The sequence below is a fragment of the Tachysurus vachellii genome, chromosome 5 (assembly GCF_030014155.1).
Source record: "Tachysurus vachellii isolate PV-2020 chromosome 5, HZAU_Pvac_v1, whole genome shotgun sequence".
NCBI lineage: Eukaryota > Metazoa > Chordata > Actinopteri > Siluriformes > Bagridae > Tachysurus > Tachysurus vachellii.
In genome coordinates, this window is record NC_083464.1 from 27,285,175 (window position 1) to 27,305,370 (window position 20,196).

Consider the following 20,196-nt stretch of genomic DNA (forward strand, 5'->3'; position numbering starts at 1 on the left):
GCGGGCCAGTCCATAGCATCAATGCCTTCGTCTTGCAGGAACTGCTGACTCACTCCAGCCAAATGAGGTCTAGCATTGTCGTGCATTAGGAGGAACCCAGGGCCAACCGCACCGGCATATGGTCTCACAAGGGGTCTGAGGATCTCGCCAGTAGTGAATTTGCCAATCTTGGTGTTCTCTGGCAAATGCCAAACGTCCTGCCCGGTGTTGGGCTGTAAGCACAACCCCCACCTGTGGACGTCAGGCCCTCATACCACCCTCATGGAGTCTGTTTCTGACCGTTTGAGCAGACACATGCACATTTGTGGCCTGCTGGAGGTAATTTTGCAGGGCTCTGGCAGTGCTCCTCCTGTTCCTTCTTGCACAAAGGCGGAGGCAGCGGTCCTGCTGCTGGGTTGTTGCCCTCCTACGGCCTCCACGTCTCCAGATGTACTGGCCTGTTTCCTGGTAGCGCCTCCATGCTCTGGACACTATGCTGACAGACACAGCAAACCTTCTAACCACAGCTCACATTGATGTGCCATCCTGGATGAGCTGCACTACCTGAGCCACTTGTGTGGGTTGTAGACTTCGTCTCATGCTCCCACTAGAGTGAAAGCACCGCCAGCATTTAAAAGTGACCAAAACTTCAGCCAGAAAGCATAGGAACTGAGAAGTGGTCTGTGGTCACCACCTGCAGAAACACTCCTTTATTGGGGGTGTCTTGCTAATTGAATATCATTTCCACCTGTTGTCTATTCCATTTGCACAACAGCATGTGAAATTGATTGTCAATCAGCATTTCATCCTAAGTGGGCAGTTTGATTTCACAGAAGTGTGATTGACTTGGAGTTACATTGTGTTGTTTAAGTGTTCCCTTTATTTTTTTGAGCAGTGTAATAATATTTGTAATGCTAATAACAATAATAATAATAATATTTATACTACTACTACTAATATTAATAATAATAATAATAATATTTATAATACTACTACTACTAATAATAATAATAATATTTATAATACTACTACTACTAATAATAATAATAATATTTATAATACTACTACTACTAATAATAATAATAATATTTATAATACTACTACTACTAATATTAATAATAATAATAATAATATTTATAATACTACAACTACTAATAATAATAATAATATTTATAATACTACTACTAATAATAATAATAATATTTATAATACTACTACTACTAATAATAATAATAATATTTATAATACTACTACTACTACTACTAATAATAATAATAATAATAATAATAATAACTGTTGTTATTGCTGTTGTTACTATCATGACATTTACAGCTGTCATCATTATCAACATCTACATATTCAATATTATGAATTATGTGTTTGTTTTGTTAATTTATTTGTCTTTATTTCTAATATATAATGTTAAGTTGTTTTGTTTTGGTTTTGAATGCACTCACGAGCATTCGCTTTCCGCCTTCGTCGTAATTACCGCTAAGTGTCTAAAAGCCGCGCCCTAGGGTTTTACATGCCGGTATATTGACAGCGGTTCCAGGAGGAGCACCGACGGGGAAATTCAAGAAGTCTGTACACAGGAAGAAACAACGGTACAGTGAATATACATCTGTTTGTTCCTGTTTAGTTTATCTTGTCTTTAATTCCTGGCCTTTTCGTTTTCTAGGCTGAAATTAAAATGGTTAGCCTGCTAGCCTGCTGTGTGCTTATTATTAAAGCTAACAACAGCAAACAGACAGCATGCATTTAAAACCCCTCTTATCAACAGACTGGTATTTAATCTGTAAAATAAATAAAATCTGAAGGATCTAAATCTATTCTTAATGAATAGTGTTGAAAATAAGAGACATCTGTATTGGATTAAGGCTAAAAGGGATGCTCCATCTAAAGCTGTAAGAAATCTTGGGTTGTACATGTATTATTATTATTATTATTATTATTATTATTATTATTATTATTATTGTTGCTATTATTAGTATTCTAAATATTATCATCATTATTATTAATATTATTGTTGCTATTATTAGTATTATAACTGTTATTGTTATTATTATAAATATTTTTATTATTGTTGTTGTTGTTGTTGTTATTGTTATTACACCCTTTTATATGACCTAATTCATTTAATAATTCTAAATAAAAAGGCTTTTGGATAAACACCAATTTTTTATTTTTTTTAATATTATATCAATATTTGTTGTAAATCTAAAAAGAAAATGATTTTTTTAGAAAAACATTAAATATAAGTAAAATTAAAAAAAATTTGTTTCCTATATAAAAGCAGCACTAACAAGCTTTTGTTATTCTCTTCTCTTCTAGAGTTTGCTTTTTAGATTGTAGCTTTAATTGTAAGCTTTAAAAAAGTTGTTTTCCCACAACTGACCTGTGCACATTGTGTATGAATAAACAGCTCTGAAGATGTCTGACACACGCAGCAGAAAAGCCAAACTCGAGCACACAAAGCAGCTTGTTGCTCAGATGCATGAAGAGAAAAGAAGAAAAGAAGAAGAAAGAAAAAAGAAAGAGGTGAATCTATTTTTTGATCTCTGTTTTTTTTTTATTCTTAGACCATTTATTTATTTATTGTTGTTGTTTTTTTTTAGTCTGAGGTACAGCAAACGGCAGAGTGTGTATCAGAAGACTTAGACTTGGATAGAAAGAGAAGAGTGATGTCTCCAGACCTGTCTTCAGGTATATCAATAAACTTATATCAGTTTCTATCTTGCATACTAGAGATGAGTAGACGTCTCATCGCTAAGAACTAATCCACATCCTGTTCTTGTTCATACCATTTATTTGATGATGAAGAGAAGTTGAATGGGAATAAATCTAGTTTTGCTCAGATCAGTATGTCCAGTTGTTGTGAATTGGTCACCTTCAAAATGTGGTCTAAAGGTTGAAGCCAGTCTTTCAGTTCCTTCATTAATAAGATGTTTGAGATTACAGGATGTCCTCAACAGCATTACAGCTTTTGATACAAACTACAATTTATAATTCTTAATCTCAGCCCCAGACATCATGGCTACAAATTGTTGATGCATTTTGCACACAGATTAGAAGACATCATCAGGAGTTTCAAGGTCATAATCTGACAGGATTTCTGAGAGAACTACATGTCTTTTTTTTAATGGTAAAATAAATAAAAATAAAAATTGACATGGAGTCCAATCCTTCTGCATTCTTTTAGCATTTCAAGGAGGGTTTTTTTTTGCCACTGTCACCTCAGACTTGCTCATTAGCTATAGATCTTCTGCTCCTTCTGTTTTTCCCGTTAGGGGTCGCCACAGCGAATCATCTGTTTCCACCTAACTCTATTCTCGGCATCCTCTACTCTCGCACCAATTACCTTCATGCCCTCATTTAACGCCTCCATATATCTCTGGCCTTCCTCTTGACCTCTTATGTGTGTGAGAGAGTGTGTGTGTGTGTGTGTGTGTGTGTGTGTGTTTTCTGTGTGTGGGTATTTGAGTGTGGGTGCGTGTGTGTGTGCTGTATGATGGAGGGTTATCCCACCCAGGCTGCACTCCTGTTTCTGGGACTGTTTTATTTACTATTAGTTATATTTTTTGGAATTTATAATATGGGATTAATTACTATATAAGTCATTTCATTAGGTTCAAGGTTCTTTATTGTCACTCCTACCATATGTGCAGACATACAGAAAAAAATCGAAATACAGAATCAAGTGTTTACATTAGCAATACATGTAGTTTGCAGCAGCAGTATGACATTAGTGCTAAAAACTGTAATGTATGAAGTGTAACAGTTTCAGATATATACAGAGAGTTAAAGTGTCTTGTGTGCCATGAAGAAGTGTGTAGTGTGCTGTAGATTTTTTTTAGAGAGGACTGCAGTATCACCATGTTTTCTGGTTTGCCTGAATAGTGATGGGTTTCCTGTGTGTGACATCATAAGTGCATTTTGAGATGTAAGCAATAACAGCCTCAGTATATTTCTTAATGTCTGTGTGGTTGTTGTAAGTTTCTGCTTTCTTGAAGGTGACCCAGTCTGTTGTGTCAAAGCAGTCTTTAAGGACAGACTGCGCCCCCTCTGGCCACACACGTACTTCATTCTTGTGTCTGGTGACTCTAACCTTCAGTCTGAACGCAGTTCTGAGCACGATGGTGATGTGGTCAGAGAGTCCGAGGTGGGGGGAGGGGAGAGGCTTTGTATGCTCATTTGCTGTTTGTGTATGTAACGTCCGATGTATTATTTCTCCTTGTGGAAGGTCTATGTGCTGATGAAGTTTTGGTAGAAAAGACTTTAAATCTGCGTGATTAAAGTCTCCAGCAGTGATAGAAAAATCCATCCGCATGTGCTGTTTGTTGCTCGCTGACAGCCTGGTAAAGTTCACTGAGTTATATAAAGTAAAGTATTATAAAAATAAATGTCTTCAAACAGGAAAATATGTGACAGCAACAATATTCTTACATAGTTTTATCCACACTGATGTCTTCACACTGTGGAGGTGGAACTATGTGCATTATGTGTGAAGGAAGCCAACTACCATGTGTTCATGCAAATATTTCTTTCCTCAAAGTACCTATTCACGAGACTGTGTAGCCTCTCATGCTTTACCTAAATCGCCCTCAGAGTACCAGAGAACACTTCAAAGGGGTTTTTGAGCTTTGCATGAATATCCATTTAAGAATACATTTAATTATTCATCATATAGAACAAAGAGTAAAGTGTATGATTGGCTGGTTACCGTAGATCTTGTTTATTATATCAAATGGGTTATTATTCATTAGAGATGAGACGGATACTCGCCTGAAACGAGTATCCGGTTCGGATAAAGCACTTCTGCCGAGTACGAGTATTATACGAGTAATACGAGTCAATATCTGTGCTCGGATTGAATGAAAATCATCATTCTGTATCTGATTGTGTCAGCGTTCTGTGATAGGCTAGTCACAGCGCCCCTCCCCTACACACATACAGATGTATTGTGTTGCTGTGTCTCGCTCTGCTCACTCACAGTCACACACAGAACAGCTCTCTGTCTCTCCCTCAGTCACTCAGTCTTTTCCGTTAACGTTTAGGGTTTCTTCAGCTTTTTACTTCGGGTTGTAACGTTAATAATACGTACTTACTAACCAGTAGAGTCCTGATAAACGTGGGTTCGTTCAGACGTGGTGCTTGCTTGGTAGAATGTGACCGTGAGATTTTTTTTCTTTTTTAAACCTTCAGCTGTCTCTAACCAGTAACCAGACACTGTGTGTCTAACACGTTTTTGCTGTATTTCATAAAAACATAAAGGTAGTAAGCTAGTGTTATAAATATTACAAATGAATTATTAAGCTACACACACACACACACACACACACCTGGTGTTGAAATAAAAAAATAACCTAAAAAATAAAAAAATCACACTGATCATAAAAAAATTAAAAGTTAAAAAAGAAAGTTATGTTGTTCATTACATTTTACTTCATAATTGCACTGCATTGTTTTGTTTTCATTGTTGCACAACTTGTTCTGTAATATAGTTCGTTTGCTATCGTGATCAAGACCATTGATCTGAAGCTCAATCCTGATGCTGTCCTGTAAATATTTTTCTAATCAGCAATAAATATAACAATTTCTGATCAACCCATATCAATTGCATGCTTAAAATAACATACCGGTTAAAGCCCCGCCCATTTCAAGACAAGTTCCGCCTACTTCTGGGTTAGGCCCCACCCACTCCGAGTACAGATACAGATACAGATAATTCATATGGTTAACAGATACAGATACAGATAATGCTGTACTCGCTCATCCCTATTATTCATCATTGTCTATCTTCTACATCATTTAATAGTTATTTTTCTCTCTAGCTTATCTGCTAGAAAAAAGGGAGATTAAAAGCACACACACGTGCACCCACACACACACTCTCTCACACACACACACTCTCACACACACACACACTCTCACACACACACACTCTCGCGCACACACACACACACTCTCACTCGAACACACACACTCTCACTCACACACACACATAAGGCAAATTCTTCCCTCTAATAAGGTAGCCCAAACTTTGACAGGACCAAATTTATAGTCATGTTTTTTCTGCCTCCAGGTTTTTCTTCTGCACTTCAGTTTTAGCCTTTCAGAGCTTTAGCTTTCTCACACATCTGATACGACCTAAACAAGAAGCTCTCCGAATCAGTTAGAGTTTGTAACTCTTTCCCAGACTGCCATGGGAAAACATTGCTCGAGTTAACATCACAAATATATAACAGAGAAGGGTCTCTTTGACCTTCTGTACACACCTTGTAATACCGTGGGCTGTTTAAGCATTTTTGTTGCTGTGCAGGGTTTTCTTTTTTAGAATAAGGTTAAAGTGACAATAACGACAATATCTCATGTTTTGACTCTGAAATATTAGCATTTGATGTACTGAACTGATGTCAAATTTTTTTCTACTTTAGCATTTACAAATTATTAATGAACACTAATATGGTTTATGTGTAATCATGAGAAGGTGTTGGAAAAGCACACCTGATGCTGAAGCTACTTACTTCCAGCATTTGTACACAAACCGTTGAACTTTGGAACAGCGGTGTAATGGTGTGTGTAATATGAGTATGAATGTGGCTACATTTCACTTTCGCTGTTGCAAATACAAAGGATTTACAGAATCTTTATTTGATGGACTATCATATTCAACATTAATCACAAGTCACAATAGCTGATAGAGCTGTGCTGTGTGTGTGTGTGTGTGTAAAAAATGTCTAAAATGATGATAATTAAATCCCAAATTCTCTGTTTTTTTCCCCTCTTTTTTTGTCCTCTTTAATTTCACCATTATGATCTGTTATATTTTCTTTTTCATCACTTTTGCCACTCTGTGATGGACTCCAGTGCAGCCACTCCACCTTTTAACATGGGATACCTGTTATTTTCATTATTTAGTCCCTACCCCTCTGTCTCCCTCTTCACAATCAGTGAGCGCTTCCAGTGACAACTGGAGCCAGGAGTCAGTGGAGGGAGGAACCGTGTCTAGGTACGAAACTGCCGGTGCACAAAGACATCTACTGCCATTATGCCTTATGTTGAGTGTTATTTAACAATAGTGGTCATTTTTATTGAATTTTCCAATTAAATAATTCGTTTAAAATGACGTTTTCAGTAATATTTATGGAACCCATGCCACACAGCATGCTATTAATGTAAGTACACAATAGTAGGATTATACACACAACCCCTAGACTCTTATTAAGTTATTAATTAAGTGCCTTTAATTCAGTTGTAGATCTGCTTGAATCAGCGTGGGTTAGTTTGTGTCTCTGTGGTGACTCAAAGCTTAGAGCAGCAGATTAAATGTTGCCGTTTAATCCCAGCATCACCAAAACTGCATTTGTTGACTCCTTGAGCACCAAATGAGCAAATGTATAGGATTACGTGTTGTTTTATGCTTTGTACAGTATAATACATTACTGAAAATATTTTTTACAGTTGTTCCAGTTACTCACACTCACCTTCGGTCACTGCATGCAGCCTTGTGGTATCCATGGACACCTTTTCCTTTTCCTCAGGTGCTTGTTCAGGCTCTTGTCGTTTTCAGACTGGCAGGTCTGCCTCTGAGCGCTATTCGTCCTCTACAAATGATCCAAAATGCATCACTGGTTTCCTGTAGCTACCACGATCAGATTTAAAACACTGATGCTTGCCTGCAAAGCCAAAAACAGGTCCCTTGACTTAATGAACCACTTTCAGGGTGTGTTTATTGATACAGACTGCACAGCACGTCTGTAAGTGTCTATGGATCAGAGAGTCTACTAAAAGCCAGAACTGTAAATCTATTGTTTTTGTTTTTTTTCTTTTAGCGTGGATGGATGGACACAATTCTTCCAAACGGATCTGGTGTTGATATTGGTAGTGAAGAGCCCTGTCTAAAATTGTCAGTCTTAAATTGTTTGACAGCGAAGGATTTGTCATAGGCTTGTATCCAGTGTTGGTTATTTGATTTATTGCACTCTATTGCACTCTAGTAAGATGGAGTTTAATCTGAAGCTGTATTTTTTTCCAGCTTCACCTCTATACATGTACACATTAAATGCACCTTTGTGCACAGCTTGCTGTCGTTTACAGTAATCCTCATGTGGTTGTATAGCTTCTTAGATTGCATTGTATTTTTCTTTCAATTGGAAATTTTCTTTTCAATTTGCGCTATTGATATTCAACCATGTCCTTGGGCGTAAATCCCGGGGGGATGGAGGGGACAATCCATCCGAGGATTGTCTCCCCCCCCCCCCATTTTTTTTTTAAATATCGCACTCTCTATTATGAAAAATATATGTATGTATACCTAAATAATTGTGTAAGTAGAAAAAAAAACAAACGCAAAAAAATGAGTTGAGTTCCCCCTCCCCTTCCTCACAGTGGTTTGACCCACTGCCTGCTTTCCCAGTTCATCACCTACTCTACAAACACGAGTCAGGTGTGTGGCTGCGGCTCAGTTAATGTTGAACTCCATTAAGTAGGGGATTTTATTCACTTTATATAAAGCGATTTTCTTTAATGTAGTTGATGCAAACTCATTCATAAATTAGTTGCAGCATTAATTAATGTAATGTAATTTTCCATGAATCTGCTATATTAGCGATTAAAATATTACTTATCTAGTTAACGTTAGCTTGTTTACAATAGCTTGTTGCATAGTGCACTGCAACTAACACACCAAAGTCGTGTTTAAAAATTTATTTAAAATTTTAAATAAAATTTTAAACCTTTTTTTAAGTCCTTTGTTTTTATTGTTGTGATTTTTTTTATGATAGTTTTACTTTCTTTATGTAAAGCACTTTGAATTACCATTGTCTGTATTATTTGTGTCCCCTTCAAAAACTGGTCATGAGAAATTTTATATTTATTGTCCCCCCCTTCTGTTAAATGAAATTTACGCCCATGACCATGTCGCTCAGGGTGACTCATACATGACCATCTACATCTGACTTGTGTAATACTTTTTCTCTGACCCATATCAAATGTCTTCCTACCTTCCTGTCTATGTTTGCTTGTTTGTGTACATTATATACCACCGTAGCAGAATAATTAGATTGTTTTTAACATACTCTGGATTCTGGAAATAGGTTGTGCTTGTTCTGACATGGGAATGGAGAAAACTGGAGGCAGGATTTAGGAACTCAAAAATTTTACTTTCGCTCTACAGCATTTTGGCTACACACACAAGCACACACACTCTTTCCCTTCCTGGCTATCACTTCTTCCTCTTTTGTCCCTACCGCAGATCACTGCAAACATTATTCCAGTTAATCACAGGTGAATTGTCCTTAATCACTTACCCACCTCGGCTCTGCTCTCCATACACTGACCGGCGCTCCCGCTTCCACAAAAGTGAACTTGTTAAGCTATGCTGGTTCAAAGTGCTTCGAGGATGAGGAACAATGTGGCATGGTGCTAAGCATATATCATATCATATGGGCTTATGTAGTCTAAATGATGATCTTTGTCAGTTCTCAAAGCTCAGGCCTAAATTCACATTTTCTAATTCAATTTATTTGTATATAATAATAATTTGAAAATCTTAATTTAAAATTTTATAAAATACTATACTGTATATATCTATCCCTGTCCCTAATAAGCAAGCCGGAGGTGATGGCGGCAAGGAAAAACTCCCTAAGGGGATATGAGGAAGAAACCTTTAGAGGAACCAGACTCAGAAGGGAACCTCATCCTCATTTGGGTGACAATCTACAGTAAATAGTGTAAATGTAAATAACGTAATTTTTACAAAAGTTTATAATAGTGCAACCGAGAGCTCCTGAGGAACTAATGGGCCAGCACAAACTCTTGAGTTCATCGCAGACCTAACACTAATTCCTTCCTGTCAAAGTCTTCACATGATTGCTGATGAAGACCAGACCATACAGCTGACTGACGCAACAAAGGCCTGACAGTCTCCATATGGCTCCATCCACAAGAATTCCATGAGACACTGTCTGACCACGCAGATTAATCCCTGGCAGAGTGCACACCGAGAGACTTGGGAGTGAGTGTGTGTGTGTGTATGTATGTGTATATATATATATATATATATATATATATATATATATATACACACACACATACATACACACACACACACTCTCAAGCTTGCACTGTTCCGGGTTCCTAGTCTGATCATCTCTTCTTACGGAACTACTTCGTCAATCCAGACGTTCTACCCCTGGTTGGAGTGTCGTTGCCCGTGACGAGATATATATATATATATATATATATATATATCACACCAAGGTCTTTTCCTGCTGCACAGGATGTAATAGAGTTACTCTGTAATCTGAAATCTTACTTCTGCCTGCCTGTGGTCCTACTAAAAGCATTTCTGTCAGAGTTAAGCAGAAGGATGTTAGCATCCACTGTCTGATTCCTTCACACAATCTTCACACAATCTTATTAAGCTGGTGACTACATCTGACTTAGCTGAAACATATAGCTGTGTGTCATAACAGTGGAAGCCATTACCATGTTTATGAATAATTGCACCAAGGGTTAACATATATAGGGAGAAAAGCAATGGGCCTAAAACAGATCCTTGTGGAACACAGAATCTTACCTTAGTTTGTTTAGAATAGTCAACATTTAGACCTACAAACTGATAGCGATCCGTCAAATAAGTCCCGATCCAGGACAGGGCTGTCCCTTTAACACCATCAACATGTTCTAGACTATCAAGTAGAATAGCATGGTCACTGGTATCAAAAGCTGCACTCAGATTAAGCAATACCAAAGAGACCCAACCCTGATCAGAGTCTAATAACAGGTCATCTACAACTTTAACCAGCGCTGTCTCTGTGCTATGATGAGGCCTAAATCCTGACTGATACATTTCATGAATATTATTCCTATATAGGTATGAGCATAACTGTTGTGCTACACCTTTTCTAGCATCTTGGAGATAAAGGGGGGTTTGATATTGGCATATAGTTGGACAGCTGTGTTAAGTCGAGGTCAGGTTTTTTAATCAAAGGTTTGATAACTGCTAGCTTAAAAGATTTCAGCACATAGCCAGTGCTAAGGGAAGAATTTATTATATTTAGAATGGGTTGGATTGCTACTGGTAGTATCTGTGTAAAGAAACATGTGGGTAGGGGATCCAGTATGCAGGTTGATAATTTTGAAGAAGACATCAGTGAAAATAAGTCATGAAGTCTCATGAAGGGGATGAAAAAAGTATAAATACTGATCAAAAACAGAAATATTATCTACAGCATTATCTATCAAATTGTTTGGTATTAAATTAATAGTCTAAATTTTCTGCCTGATATAATTTTTTTTCCATTGAAATAATTTATGAAGGCATTACTGCTACAAATAGATGGTGTGCGCTTCTCGACAGTGTTTTTATTCCTAGTTATTTTGCTACAGTATTAAATAAAAATTTAGGATTATTTTTGTTTTCTTTAATTAAGCTGGAGAAATACACAAATCTAGCAGCACTAATAGATGTGTTGTAGCTATGAAGGCTTTCCTTCCTCTATGCTAATCGAAATACTGATAATTTAGTTTGACTCTATGTATGTTCTAATTTCCTAGCTGATTGTTTTAAAGTTTGTGTGTTTTCATTGTACCATTGTGCAAGTTTTATTTTATCTTTCATTACTTTCCTTTTAAGTGGATCTACAATATTGGGGTGTAGCGAAACACTGACTCTAAATAGTCAGTCACCTGATCAAGTTCTGTGGGGTCAGATGGCGATCCAATCATGGATGATCATTCTGGGAGATTGTTGTTTAACCTCTCTGCAGTAGTAAACGTAAATGTATGTTTAACACGGTGACGTGGCAAATTGAGAATATCATGTCCAAAGCGCATTTTAAATGAAACGAGGATGTTCTCGGAGTCTCTAACAATTACTGCTTTGTCTAAAGAAACAACTAGGTTTGAAATTAAATCGCAAATTCACAGAGGATTTTAGAATATGGTCCAGGAGGTCTGTAAATAACAATTAGAGGAAATAACTCAGCATACTGGGGGCACGGTAGCTTAGTGGTTAGCACGTTTGCCTCACACCTCCAGGGTTGGGGGTTCGATTCCCACCTCCACCTTGTGTGTGTGGAGTTTGCATGTTCTCCCCGTGCCTCGGGGGTTCCCTCCGGGTACTCGGGTTTCCTCCCCCTGTCCAAAGACATGCATGGTAGGTTGATTGGCATCTCTGGAAAATTGTCCGTAGTGTGTGAGTGTGTGAGTGAATGAGTGTGTGTGTGCCCTGTGATGGGTTGGCACTCCATCCAGGGTGTATCCTGCCTTGATGCCCGATGAAACCTGAGATAGGCACAGGCTCCCCGTGACCCGAGGTAGTTCCGATAAGTGGTAGAAGATGAATGAATGAATGAACTCAGCAGACTTATTTTTTTTAGCTACATATGTCTGTTAGTATGAAGAACTTCGAATGAGTTGTGAGAAATGTCTAGATTCTTGCTTGACACAGATCTAATCATCCTGAATAACTGCGACAGGGCCTGTCAGGTGTGGCTGATGTATATAACTATAGGTGTTTAACTATTAATGTTATTAGATCTGAGCACTCAGAGCCGTGTCGATCAGCGTGCTCATCCAAAATGAGAGCAGAGTAAAGTGAATGGTGTGTACACGTCTGGATTAATGAGAGTACAGCAGTGAAGTGAACATGTAGAGAAGCCATCATGTGTTCTGCGAGCTCAGAGCACTGTGATGCATGCACTTCCTCCTCTCCCCCCCACTCACAAGTTCAAGTTAAACAGCCATAAAGACTTTATTCTAAAGTCAACGTAGAATAAACAACAGTCTACAAATTAAATTAGTATTCTGCTGGTCAATGCAGATCCTTACTTTTCTGTGCTATTTAACCAGATCTAGTGCTGAGTGATTTATTGCAATGCATTAGTCTGCGTGTGAAGCGTACATATGTGCATGTGACTGTATGATTATGATATCCTAACCCAACCTTGTGCTGCTGTGTTCAGGACGTTGCAGTGGGACATGGACCCCTCAGCTCTTCAGCTCCTAGCAGACTCAGAGCACCGGTGAGATTTTAAAGTCAGAGCGGTAAACTCTGACCAGGTTATTCATCTGAATAGGTAAAGCTCTATTTGATTAATGATCTTTTTCTCTTCAGGTGCAGAATGCACAAACTCGAAGCATCAGAGATTGTACAGTTTGATTACATGCCCAAAGAACTAGTGACATACAGTAAAGAGACCCAGACTCCTGTAGCACCAAAGCTGTCTGAAGGTAAAAGTCAATACAGTGCTACCACTAGCATTCAGCATTCTCATGTCGGGATGTCACTCCTAATTCCTCTTGTAGAATTTGCATCCTATTTACTTACTTTACTAATTTTTTTAGAGCAAATTTTCTTAAACTATTACAAAACGATGTATGTGTATCAGATCTGATTTAATTCATTATGATTGCATTGAGTTTTTAAAACAAATGACCAGGCATTACACTTAAGCAAATGTTCAGTCAATGGAATATTCTTATCTCTGCCTGATATGTTATTCTGCAAACAAAGCTTCATGTTAACAGACAACAATGCATTACTTATTGTGACGAATACAATGATTTATTTAACCATTTTTGTCCCATTGTCATTGTCCCAACCACTACAAATGTTCTTAAAATTTCTAAAATGTGATTCAGCTCTCTGAGCTTTAATTAGCATGTCCACTTGGATGCAACTGAAAATATAAGAGCTAAAATAATTTACACATACACTAGATAAAACATGGCAGACAGATCCCTAAAATCTCGGTTCAATGTATCTCAGCCAGTCTAATCTTTGTTTGCCATTTAAAACATACTTGAATTGAATTTAAGCGTGTTTTGCTTGAGGATTTCATAAAACACATGAAGAAAAGAACTGATCTGAACTTCATCTGAGTGGATTTTAAAAAAATAATAAAATAAAATAAAAATGATTTTGACACAGGGGGGCTTAGTGGTTAGCACTCACACCTCCAGGGTTGGGGGTTCGATTCCCGCCTCCGCCTTGTGTGTGTGGAGTTTGCATGTTCTCCCTGTGCCTCGGGGGTCTCCTCCGGGTACTCCGGGTTCCTCCCCCGGTCCAAAGACATACATGGTAGGTTGATTGGCATCTCTGGAAAATTTGTCTGTAGTGTGTGATTGCATGAGTGAATGAGAGTGTGTGTGCCCTGCGATGGGTTGGCACTCCGTCCAGGGTGTATCCTGCCTTGATGCCCGATGACGCCTGAGGCACAGGCTCCCCGTGACTCGAGGTAGTTCGGATAAGCGGTAGAAAATGAGTGAATGAATGAATGATTTTGACACCAAAACTAACACTGTTGATTGGTTGCACTTGTAATCTTACTCAAAAAAATGTTGCATTTGGAGTTTTGTGAGATTCATTTTGTGTAAAGGGTTCTATACAGTCACATTATACATAGGACTTTACATTTCCCACAAATCTCTACACGATTTAAGATCTTATAAAATCTCTCTAGGATTCTGCACAGAAGAGGAGGAGCATGAAGAACTTCCTGTGGTCAAACCCAAACCTGAATCTGAAGCACATGTGGTGGACGACAGTCAGGAGGCTGTGCAAGGTCATGATGAGCTCATGGTACAATAAACAATGATAACATAAAACGAACGTCATGCTGACAAATGCGTTTATATTTCATAGAATATCCTAAGGAGCTCACAGAGGAGGAGAAGAAGCAGATCCTTCACTCCGAGGATTTCCTGAACTTCTTTGACCGTAGCATTCGGTTGGTGGAGCAAACACTAGCTGACGACTTGGATATTTTCTTTGACTACAGCGGACGTGGAATGGAAGACCGAGAGGGGTCAGGGCATTTCTTATTAGAACCTAATAAGACAACAGAAAAGTATATATTTAAATATAACGCTGCCACTTTATCAGATGCACTTTATCAGATTGGTAACCTATCATCAGGTGCTTTTATTATATACTATATGACTCACCTGTCTGTTACTATGCCAACATTTCCACCAGTACAAAGGAAGCATCGTAGGACCAGTAGTAAGCAGATATCATCTGGGTGGTGGATCATTTAGCACAGCAGTAATACTGACACGGGTGGGTGTGTGTGTGTGTGCGTGCATCTGTTGCGGCTGCATCAGTAGTAGTTCATGAATAAGAGATGAAAGCACATACTATCAGGAACAGTGTGTTAATGTCAGTGTCATTACTGCACTGAGAATGATTCACACAAACACTATTTATTTATGGTTTGGGGTTCAGTTCCCACCTCCACCATATGTGTGTGCATGCTCTCCATGTACCTCGGGGTTTCCTACAGGTACTCCGGTTTCCTACCCTACTCCAAAGACATGCACTGTAGGCTGATCGGCTCTTCACATTGTCCATAGAGTGTGATTGTGTGTGTGATTAGCATCCTGTTCATGGTGAACCCTGCCTCGAGTATCCTGGGAAACAGGCTCCAGATTCCCCAACATCCAGTAGGATAAGCAGTGTAGAGGAAGGATGGATGGATGGATGGATGGATGGGTGGACTGTGTGATCAGTGGTGGTCTTATGGTGGAACTTTTTCACTGTTAAACAAATATGTATGAGGGCTACAGTCAGTAACTGTATACAAATGCATTAATTAAAAGGAAGTAAATACAATTTATTAAACTGTGTATCTCTTTCAGTAGGCTGTTAACTGCATATTCTGATCATGAGCTAATGATATTATATTAATCTAATATAAAGTTAATGTATTTGATCATTAGAGACACACAAGCTGGATTTAATCTCTCCTTCAACCAACAATTCTATGATGAGCAGTGGTCCAAACATCGAGTTGTTACCTGTCTGGATTGGTCACCGCAGGTAAGGAAGTCATTTGACAGAGCTGCTAGAGCTCTCTGTGAGAGTGGCTGAAATAATAACCATTATAACTACACATTTGCTGTCGGTGTGCAGTTTATAGTCCATAGATAAAAGATAAAAGCTCAAACTCGTAAAACAGATCACGTTTGAAGCTATCATGCACAATAATTGCAAATTTCCCTGCTGTGGGACGAATAAAGGCTTTATCTTATCTTAATAACAACACACTTGCTGTTGTACTATCATGTCAACGCTTGCAGCATTAACAATATAATGGAATTGGCTCAGGTGAAAATTATTTGGTGAAACTATTTTACTCAGGAATCTAGAGAATCACAGATGAATTTCTGATTTAGTTTTCTTGAGCAGAAACATGATAAATTCTAGGATATTTTCAGTCAGTTCCATATTTGGTCAGGAGCAAAACAGGATGACGTTTTGCATGACTTAAGCGTGATTTCCATCCATCCATCTTCTACCGCTTATCCGGGGCCGGGTCGCGGGGGCAGCAGTCTGAGCAGGGACACCCAGACTTCCCTCTCCCCAGACACTTCCTCCAGCTCCTCCGGGGGAATACCGAGGCGTTCCCAGGCCAGCCGAGAGACATAGTCCCTCCAGCGTGTCCTAGGTCTTCCCCGGGGCCTCCTCCCGGTTGGACATGCCCGGAACACCTCCCCAGGGAGGCATCCAGGAGGCATCCGGAACAGATGCCCGAGCCACCTCAGCTGACTCCTCTCGATGTGGAGGAGCAGCGGCTCTACTCTGAGCTCCTCCCGAGTGACCGAGCTCCTCACCCTATCTCTAAGGGAGCGCCCAGCCACCTTGCGGAGGAAACTCATTTCGGCCGCCTGTATCCGGGATCTTGTCCTTTCGGTCATGACCCAAAGCTCATGACCATAGGTGAGGGTAGGAACGTAGATCGACTGGTAAATAGAGAGCTTCGCCTTGCGGCTCAGCTCTTTCTTTACCACAACAGACCGGTATATCGACCGCATCACTGCAGAAGATACACCGATCCGCCTGTCAATCTCCCGCTCCATCCTTCCCTCACTCGTGAACAAAACCCCAAGATACTTAAACTCCTCCACTTGAAGCAGGAGCTTTCCACCAACCTGAAGGGGGCAAGCCACCCTTTTCCGGCTGAGAACCATGGCCTCGGACTTGGAGGTGCTGATTCTCATCCCCGCCGCTTCACACTCGGCTGCAAACCGTCCCAGTGCACGCTGAAGGTCCTGATTTGAAGAAGCCAACAGGACAACATCATCTGCAAAAAGCAGAGACGAAATCCCGTGGTCCCCAAACTGGACTCCCTCCGGCCCCCGACTGCGCCTAGAAATCCTGTCCATATAAATAATGAACAGGACCGGTGACAAAGGGCAGCCCTGCCAGAGTCCAACATGCACCGGGAACAAGTCTGACTTACTGCCAGCAATGCGAACCAAACTCCTGCTCCGGTCATATAGGGACCGGACAGCCCTTAGCAGAGGGCCCCGGACCCCATACTGCCAGAGCACCCCCCACAGATCACCACGAGGGACACAGTCGAATGCCTTCTCCAGATCCACAAAGCACATGTGGACTGGTTGGGCAAACTCCCATGAACCCTCCAGCAACCTGGTGAGGGTATAGAGATGGTCCAGTGTTCCACGACCGGGACCAAACCCGCATTGTTCCTCCTGAATCCGAGGTTCGACTATCGGCCGAATTCTCCTCTCCAGTACCCTGGCATAGACTTTTCCGGGGAGGCTGAGGAGTGTGATCCCCCTGTAGTTGGAACACACCCTCCGGTCCCCCTTCTTAAACAGAGGGACCACCACCCCAGTCTGCCAGTCCAGAGGCACTGTCCCCAACCGCCACGCGATGTTGCAGAGGCGTGTCAACCAGGCGTGACAGCCCCACAACATCCACAACAAGAGACTTGAGGTACTCATGGCGGATCTCATCCACCCCCGGTGCCTTGCCACTGAGGAGCTTCTCAACCACCTCAGTGACCTCAGCTTGGGGGATCGACGAGTCCCCAACCGAGCCCTCTGCCTCTGCTTCCTCAGTGGAATACATGTCGGTGGGGTTGAGGAGATCCTCGAAGTACTCCTTCCACCGTCCAAGAATGTCCCCAGTCGAAGTCAGCAGATTCCCACTCCCACTGTAAACAGTGTGAGCAGGGCACTGCTTCCCCCTCCTGAGGCGCCGGACGGTTTGCCAGAATTTCTTCGAGGCCAACCGATAGTCCTTCTCCATGGCCTCACCGAACTCCTCCCAGACCCGAGTTTTTGCCTCTGCAACCACCCAGGCTGAAGCTTGCTTGGCCCTCCGGTACCTATCAGCTGCCTCCGGAGTCCCCCGAGCCAACCAGGCTCGATAGGACTCCTTCTTCAGCTTGACGGCATCCCTTACTTCCGGGGTCCACCACCGGGTTCGGGGATTGCAGGCACCGGAGACCTTACGACCACAGCTCCGCGCGGCCGCGTCGACAATAGAGGTGGAGAACATGGTCCACTCGGACTCAATGTCTCCAATCTCCCTCGGGATCTGGTTGAAGCTCTGCCGGAGGTGGGAGTTGAAGATCTCTCTGACCGGAGACTCTGCCAAACGTTCCCAGCGGACCCTCACAGTACGTTTGGGTCTGCCAAGTCTGTCCAACTTCCTCCCCGGCCAACGGATCCAACTCACCACCAGGTGGTGATCAGTTGACAGCTCCGCCCCTCTCTTTACCCCAGTGTCCAAGACATACGGCTGGAGGTCAGATGAAACAACCACAAAGTCGATCATCGACTTCCGACCTAGGGTGTCCTGATGCCATGTGTACTGGTGGACACCCTTATGCTTGAACATGGTGTTCGTTATGGACAAACTATGACTAGCACAGAAGTCCAATAACAGAACACCACTCGGGTTCAGGTCGGGGGGGCCGTTCCTCCCAATCACGCCCCTCCAGGTGTCACTGTCGCTGCCCATGTGGGCGTTGAAGTCCCCCAGTAGAACGACTGAGTCCCCAGTCGGAGCACTTTCTAGCACCCCTCCCAGAGACGCCAAGAAGGTCGGGTACTCTACACTGCCATTTGGCCCGTAAGCACAAATAACAGTGAGAGACCTCTCCCCGACCCGAAGGCGCAGGGAAACGACCCTCTCGTTCACCGGGGTAAACTCCAACACATGGCTGCTGAGCTGGGGGGCTACGAGCAAGCCCACACCAGCCCGCCGCCTCTCACCGTGGGCAACTCCAGAGTAGTAGAGAGCCCAGCCTCTCTCGAGGAGTTGGGTTCCAGAGCCCAAGCCGTGCGTGGAGGTGAGCCCAACTATATCTAGTCGGTATCTCTCAACCTCCCGCACCAGCTCAGGCTCCTTCCCCCCCAGCGAGGTGACATTCCATGTTCCTAGAGCCAGATTCCGTGTCCAGGGATTGGGTCGCCTAGGCTCCCGCCTTCGACTGCCACCCAATCCACATTGCACCAGCCCCTTACAGTTTCTCCTGCAGGTGGTGGGCCCACAGGAGATCGGCCCCACGTCGCTCCTTCGGGCTGAGCCCGGCCGGGCCCCGTGGGGTAAGACCCGGCCACCAGGCGCTCACATGCGAGCCCCAACCCCGGGACTGGGTGGGGCCCCGGTTCCGCCATACTGGGCGACGTCACAGACCTTGCTGTATTTTTCTTCATAAGGGGTAATGAACCGCTCTTTGTCTGGCCTGTCACCCAGGACCTGTTTGCCTTGGGAGACCCTACCAGGGGCAGAAAGCCCCAGACAACATAGCTCCTAGGATCATTCAGGCACGCAAACCCCTCCACCACAATAAGGTGGCGGTTCAAGGAGGGGAGCGTGATTTCTAATCTTTGAAATTTTGCATTTGAATATGACAGCATGCATAAGTAACTTAAAATAAATCTTGATGAGTCAGACTGGGCTGGTTCTAGATTTACATTTAGTGCTTTGAAGTCTCAAATTCATTAACCCTAGTAAACAAACTCACTCCAGCTGACTTTGCTGTAAACCCTGCGGCTAATTAGCATAATGCTAAATATCGGTGTTCTGCAGCTCCACGTTCGGTTTATTGACACACAGAAAACCTATTTAATTGTTTATTAATCGAAACGTACTGTAAATTATGAACTGCTGGAAATTACACCACAGTAGAAACTAAAGTGTTTCATTCTCCCATAAAGAAAATAAAGATATTATCCATTTCTGGACCATAATACAGTAAAAGTTATTAATGTCTGCTTTTTTAACTGAGCTTGTATTGTTTTTATTTGACACTTTACACCAAACACCAATCCTGACTGAATTGTTGATGTTTTTCCTTTGACAGGATGCTTGACATACAATGAAGCTTGTTAGATAAGTGACAAAATGACCTGGATATCTGTATTAAACAAACAAACAAAAGCCCTAGCTAC

General features: G+C 41.4%; 1 protein-coding gene across 2 annotated transcripts in view; it reads left to right on the top strand.

Moving 5' to 3' along the window:
• Nucleotides 1-1,457: 1,457 nt before the first annotated feature.
• Nucleotides 1,458-20,196, top strand: part of dync1i1 (dynein, cytoplasmic 1, intermediate chain 1) — a 25,246-nt gene continuing 6,507 nt past the window's right edge. Inside the window, exons 1-9 of one of the 2 annotated variants that reach the window (XM_060869337.1) lie at nt 1,458-1,583; nt 2,402-2,517; nt 2,595-2,682; nt 6,847-6,988; nt 12,948-13,007; nt 13,100-13,215; nt 14,448-14,549; nt 14,630-14,792; nt 15,706-15,805. In XM_060869337.1, the coding sequence (XP_060725320.1) occupies nt 2,410-2,517; nt 2,595-2,682; nt 6,847-6,988; nt 12,948-13,007; nt 13,100-13,215; nt 14,448-14,549; nt 14,630-14,792; nt 15,706-15,805 (879 nt within the window). In that variant the 5' untranslated portion in view covers nt 1,458-1,583; nt 2,402-2,409. Of the gene's footprint in view, nt 1,584-2,401; nt 2,518-2,594; nt 2,683-6,846; nt 6,989-12,947; nt 13,008-13,099; nt 13,216-14,447; nt 14,550-14,629; nt 14,793-15,705; nt 15,806-20,196 lie in introns of those variants that run through there. The other variant, XM_060869338.1, reaches the window with a different exon arrangement.